The following is a 5,075-nucleotide window of genomic DNA, read 5'->3' as shown; positions in this document are numbered from 1 at the left end:
AGGGAGTGGCCACAGTGTTGTGTCTCGGGAGCCAAGCAAGATGAGACCACAGGGGTCCCCCTGAGCCTTTGCTGCCAGAGAGCCTGGGGTGGAGCCTGCCACGCGCGGGGAAAGGTCTCTGGCATGTCCTCTCAGCTCCTCCACCTGGACTGGGCTCCGGGACCCCCTGCATGTCCCCGAGGAGCATGCGTGGGGATCCCGCGAGCTTACCTCCCGGAGGCCCGGCCAAGGCTGCATCTGCAGGCCTGCATTCATCTGCTCTGCTTGTCACAACTACCGCAGGCTGGGCAGCCCGAACAACACTGACTGATCCCCCCGTCCCGCCGTCCTGGAGGCTGGGCGTCCTGGGTCCCCGCGTGCGCAGGACTGGTTCCTCCCGGGGCCTCTCTCCTGGTCGTGAACATGGCCACCTTCTCCCCGGGTCCTCATGTGCTCGTCCGTGTGTCTGTCCTCATCTCCTCTCATGGGGAGACCGGTCACTTGGGATCAGGCCCACACTAGTGACCCCGTGTACCTCAGTCACCTCATTAAAGTCCTGATCTCCAAATACAGCCACGTTCTGAGGCGCTGGGGGCTGGGGCTTCAACACAGGAGTTTTGGGGACACAGCTGAGTCCGTTCCGAGCCCCACGCAAGAGCCGCAGCGAACGCAAGGCCACCAGCACCTGACAGCTCAGCTCTGGCCGCGGCAGACAGGCCCCCAGTCCGCCAGGCACGCAGCCACACGCCACGCTGGCCGGAAGCTCAGGCATCTTCCGGGGACAGCCCATCTGGGCAGCAGCAGGAGGACGAGGGAGCTCCAGAGGCCCTGATTTCCCCAAATGTCCAGCTCCAGCCCCCACGTGGAGCGGCCACCTTTGCCCCCCATATAGAGCACCCCCACGTTTTTGACAAAAGTGGGTTAAATGACAAGACAGCATGCCTGGGGCGCTTCTCGTTGGGAGGAGCAGGGCAGGCGGGCGGCGGGTGGGAGAGTCTGGGGGCCTCCCACCGGTGCAAGCACTCTTCTTGTGGTGGAGCCGAGCCCAGGGTGATGGATATGCAGTGTGCACGCGTGTGTTGCATGCCTACATGTGCTGCCTTCCACTCAACATGGCGCGCAGAGTTTCACCGTGTGTTGAACAGGGACTTCACAGGAATTCTTCTCCCGTGTGTCCACCCTTCTTGGAGGAGCGTGGGTGCCACCCCAGGAACCATCCCACCGGCCCCAGCAGGGTCCCCAGTGTCCCCGGCCTCCACTCCCCAGGAGAGGGTCCTTGACACAGCTTACCAGCCTACAGAGCCCCGCGTCTGCCCACCTTTCGCGCCCAGAGATGCACCTGGCGGCCCCCTCCCCTTCCCCACGGTCACTGTGCAAGTGTCGGGCTCCTGGCTGAGCCTCTCCCCCGTGGACGCTGGGGTCCTCCAGGCCTAGTCCCCTCCCCACTGCCAGGAGGCTGGGCAGACCTGGAGAAGGCCGTCCCCCCAGGTGGGGAGGCTGCCCAGGACACTCTGCCCTGGTCGCCAGAAGCCCCTGAGGGGTGTCTGTTCCAGGGCCGGGGGGTGGGGAGGGGTGCCCTGAGCAGAGGCGCCTCCCACACGGGGAGGGAGACGTGTTCTGACCACACTTGACTGTCCTTCCTTATCCCTTGGGGAGCAAGGGGGCCAGGGTCCTTCCAGTGCAACCCCGAGGGACCCAGGACAGAAGCCCCCCAGAGAAGGCGAGCAGCAAAATGGCGAGGCCCCGCCTGGCACCCCAGTCCCACAGGCTGGAGGAGGGAGCCTGATTCCCTCCCATTTTCTCCAACCTCCCCTCCTCCCCCCAACCCTCGGGTTCTCCACCCAAACCCTCTCCTTCCTACAAAGCAGGGGTGCAGGGAAACACTCGGGAATGGAAGGCAGGAAGTGAGCGGGGCACTTGGCAGCAGCTGGGGCCGAAAAGGACCAGGCAGACGACCGCTTCCCGCCCCCCCGCGCCCCCCTCGCACCCCCAGTCCCGGTCCCGCGGCTCCCCACACTTCCCGAGGGAGACAGTACGACCACCAGTCAGCAAGTTGCTTGCGTCACCTGCTCTTTATTGACTGCCGCGGGCTGCATTGTCGGGGGTGACCGGGTGCCCCAGGAGCAGCGGTACTACGGAGGGGAAGGGTGGAGGGAAGGCGGTCTGGGAGGACAGGCTGCCGAGAGCCCAGGCACACGGGAGCCTCCGCCAGACGGACCTCAGGGCACCCAGGAGACCTGGGCAGGATACGTGGCCGGGTCCTGATGCGGGCGCCCACCAGCAAGGGTCAAGGTGCACCTGGCCGGCCCTGGAGACCCAGAGGCGACCCGGAGGCTGCATCCTCTGGGAGCCCGGGGCTGTTGTCTCAGGCTTCCCCCAGCTGGCTGGTGCGGGGGTCTGGGTCACCCTGAGGCTGCAGCACCTCAGGCCGAGGCCCCAAGCCCTCCAGGCCACCCTCTCAAACCCTCGTTCCCTCGGAGAGGAGGAAAAGGAAATGAAAACAGGGAAAGCAAAGGGAGACGACACCCCACTCTCTACGGGTCCCCGCGATGGATGGGCCGTGGGGGCAGCAGTGGGTGGCAGCCGAGGCCGAGGCCGAGCTTAGGACGAGGGCGCAGAGCTGGGCTTCTCCTCCCGAGACACGGGGATGGCTCTCTCGCTGTGGCCAGCGTCCACGCCAGACGGGACCTTGGGGCCGGAGAAGGTCAGCATGCCGTCCGCGGACAGGGAGCAGGAGAGCGCCGACTGGTCCACGTTGGAAGGCAGGCGGTAGCGGCGGTGGAACTCACGGGAAATGTAGCCGTGGTCGTCCTGGGCAGGGCGTGCGGAAGGGCGCAGTCAGACACCACCCGACCTCACGTGGAGAAGGTCCTCCCGGACCCCACGGTGGGGTAGGAGGGCCAGAATGCCCCGGGGAGGGCTCCCGCTGAGACTGGAAGGAGCCGGGGCGGCGGGCAGTCCCCGAGTGGGCGTCCCTGCGGGCCCCTCCCCTGCGAGGGCTCAGCAGCCCCCTCCCTGTCCCAGGTCTTCCGGGGAGAGCGGGCAGGTGAGGGCAGAGCCCCAAGAAGGTGGGTTCGAGGCAGCGGTGCCCCCGGACTCACCTGCCTCTCGTTGTGCTTGCCGTGGATCTCCACGAAGTCCTCCAGCACCTTCACAGTGAGGTCCTCGGGAGAGAAGTGCTTCACATCCAGGAAGATGACAAACTTGTCTCGGTCAGATCGGACCTGAAACCCCAACGCGGTTCATGTGGGTCTGCCCGGGCCGGGGTTGCGGCGGGGCTGGCCAGAGCGGCCAGCGTTTGGGGGCCAGCGGCTCGGGCCCCAGTCACCAGCACAGACACCCCTTCCACGCACCCAGGGGACAGAGTCCCGGGGACCCCTGGCTCGGGACCGTGTGGACACTTGGGCCTCAAGGCGGGGTGTCCGTTGACTGCCTCGTTGGGGATGAACTGTGGCTGGTTGGTTAGCTGGCGGATTGGGTATGGGTTAGGAGCCTGGTTCTGGGTCGGCTGGCTGGCTGGTTGCACCTAGCACTTTGAATAAGGTCACAGCCCTTGGCTTCGCTAGTGTCTGTACAAACAGCCCGGGGCCTGTCTTCCCACGTGGACACGCTGGGAGAAGCTGTCCGCTCGCACACAGTGTCTCCCTCCGAGCTGCCCTCACCAGCTCGCTGGCAGCCCTCAGCCAGGCTCCTTTCGTTTCTGGAGTGGGTTAACACTGCTCCCAGCAGGCCTCTGCTTTTGGGCAGTGGGGGAGACCTAGCCCCTCCAGACCCTGGACCCTGGGGTCCGCCGCAGGGCTCAAGGAGGGCAGGCCAGTGGTCTGATCGCTTCCCTTTGGGCTGGGCCCTGTGCACCTGGGCAGGCTGGGGAAGAGCCCACTCTCTGCGGCTCTGCTGGCCACAGCCCTACGAGGAGCTGCTGCCCGCCCTGTCCTCCACCATCAGCCTCTCCTCCAGCACCAACTAGTGCTCAAGAACCTCTCCTCCGGGGGCCTGGGGTGGTGCAGCCCATCCACCCAGGCTTCCTGCTGGAAGGAACAGTGTGGAGAGCCGGGACCACAAAACCCACACCTGCCACCAAACCCGCCTCGGTGGGGTTGCTCCTGGGGCTTGCACCATGCGGCGGGTGCAGCACAAACCACACGTGGGTCATGAGCTGCCAGCAGGAAAGACAGTGGGTGGGCTTGGGCTCCCTCTCCAGACCCTCTCTCAGAGGCCCGGGAGGCTCCTTGCTGCAGGTCACGTGGGCCACCGTGGACCACGGCGGGAGAGCGGCCCCACCCAGGCGGAAGACCGCAGACGTGGGGCACGGTGCCGCCTCTGCCCCGGGCTGGCCCTCAGAAAGCCCTGCTTCCCCTGCGGCCATGGCTGGGCCCGCCTCCGACCAGCAGGAGAAACCAGCCCCCTGGTGGGTCTTACCTCAGAGATGCCGGAGTCCAGCACGCTGCGGAAGACGGGCTGGCGGTAGTAGGGGCTGATGGTGGAGGACAGGAAGGGCAGCAGGTCGTACTCGAAGAGACCCTCGCCGAAAAACTGGTCGAACAGCCGGCTGGGGTAGAAGGGGCCCAGCGCACGTTTGAACCAGGGGTGCTGGATGGCGATGTCCATGTTGGGTGTCGGCAGTGCAGGGACCTGGGGCTGGCAGGGAGTCGGACAGGGGCCTCTGGGCAGTGCAGTGGAGAGCTCCGAGGTGAGCCCTCCCTATATACGCCCGAAACAGAATGGAAGCATTAGGGGGATTTGTCTGGAAAGCGTGAGCTCAGGGGGAAGGCTGCCCGGTCAGCAGAAATGTGGCCTGAGCTGAGCGCCCGCCACTCCCAGCCCCGGGCACTGAGACGCTGACCAGCACGGAGTCCTGGACCTGCAGGACAACGTCCCCAAGGCGCTTCTCCCTGTGGCTCTGCCCCTACACTCACCTGGGGACAGTGAAGACTCTCATCTCCCTCGATGGGATGGGGGCACCCCCTGCTTACATGGCCGGGGTGATGCCACGGCCGCCCCATGAGTGGGCCCTCATGCCCACTTCACAGACGAGGGGGTGGGCTCAGAGGCTATACCCATGATCCCCAAATCTCACAGCTCCTGGGGGACATTTT

The 5,075-nt window shown here is 65.9% G+C and overlaps 1 protein-coding gene across 1 annotated transcript; it reads right to left on the bottom strand.

Moving 5' to 3' along the window:
- Window positions 1-2,032: 2,032 nt before the first annotated feature.
- On the bottom strand, window positions 2,033-4,642 carry CRYAA (crystallin alpha A). Its single transcript, XM_032392644.1, has 3 exons — window positions 4,399-4,642; window positions 3,081-3,203; window positions 2,033-2,790 (listed from the first exon to the last, which is right to left on the bottom strand). Exons 1-3 carry the CDS (start codon window positions 4,585-4,587, stop codon window positions 2,581-2,583), a joined length of 522 nt encoding a protein of 173 aa, XP_032248535.1. The 5' UTR covers window positions 4,588-4,642; the 3' UTR covers window positions 2,033-2,580.
- Window positions 4,643-5,075: the final 433 nt, after the last annotated feature.

The sequence above is a fragment of the Phoca vitulina genome, unplaced genomic scaffold, assembly GCF_004348235.1.
Source record: "Phoca vitulina isolate PV1807 unplaced genomic scaffold, GSC_HSeal_1.0 scaffold68, whole genome shotgun sequence".
Taxonomy (NCBI): Eukaryota; Metazoa; Chordata; class Mammalia; order Carnivora; family Phocidae; genus Phoca; species Phoca vitulina.
The sequence above is the reverse complement of the archived record's forward strand: the minus strand, read 5'-3'. Positions and strand labels throughout refer to the sequence as shown.

Excerpts from the sequence above, each read along its gene's own strand:
- CRYAA (XM_032392644.1), bottom strand. The coding sequence starts at position 4,587 with ATGGACATCGCCATCCAGCACCCCTGGTTCAAACGTGCGCTGGGCCCC. Across the intron at positions 3,204-4,398 it reads TGGACTCCGGCATCTCTGAG|GTCCGATCTGACCGAGACAA; the intron begins GTAAGACCCACC and ends TTGGGGTTTCAG. Across the intron at positions 2,791-3,080 it reads GCAAGCACAACGAGAGGCAG|GACGACCACGGCTACATTTC; the intron begins GTGAGTCCGGGG and ends CGCCCTGCCCAG.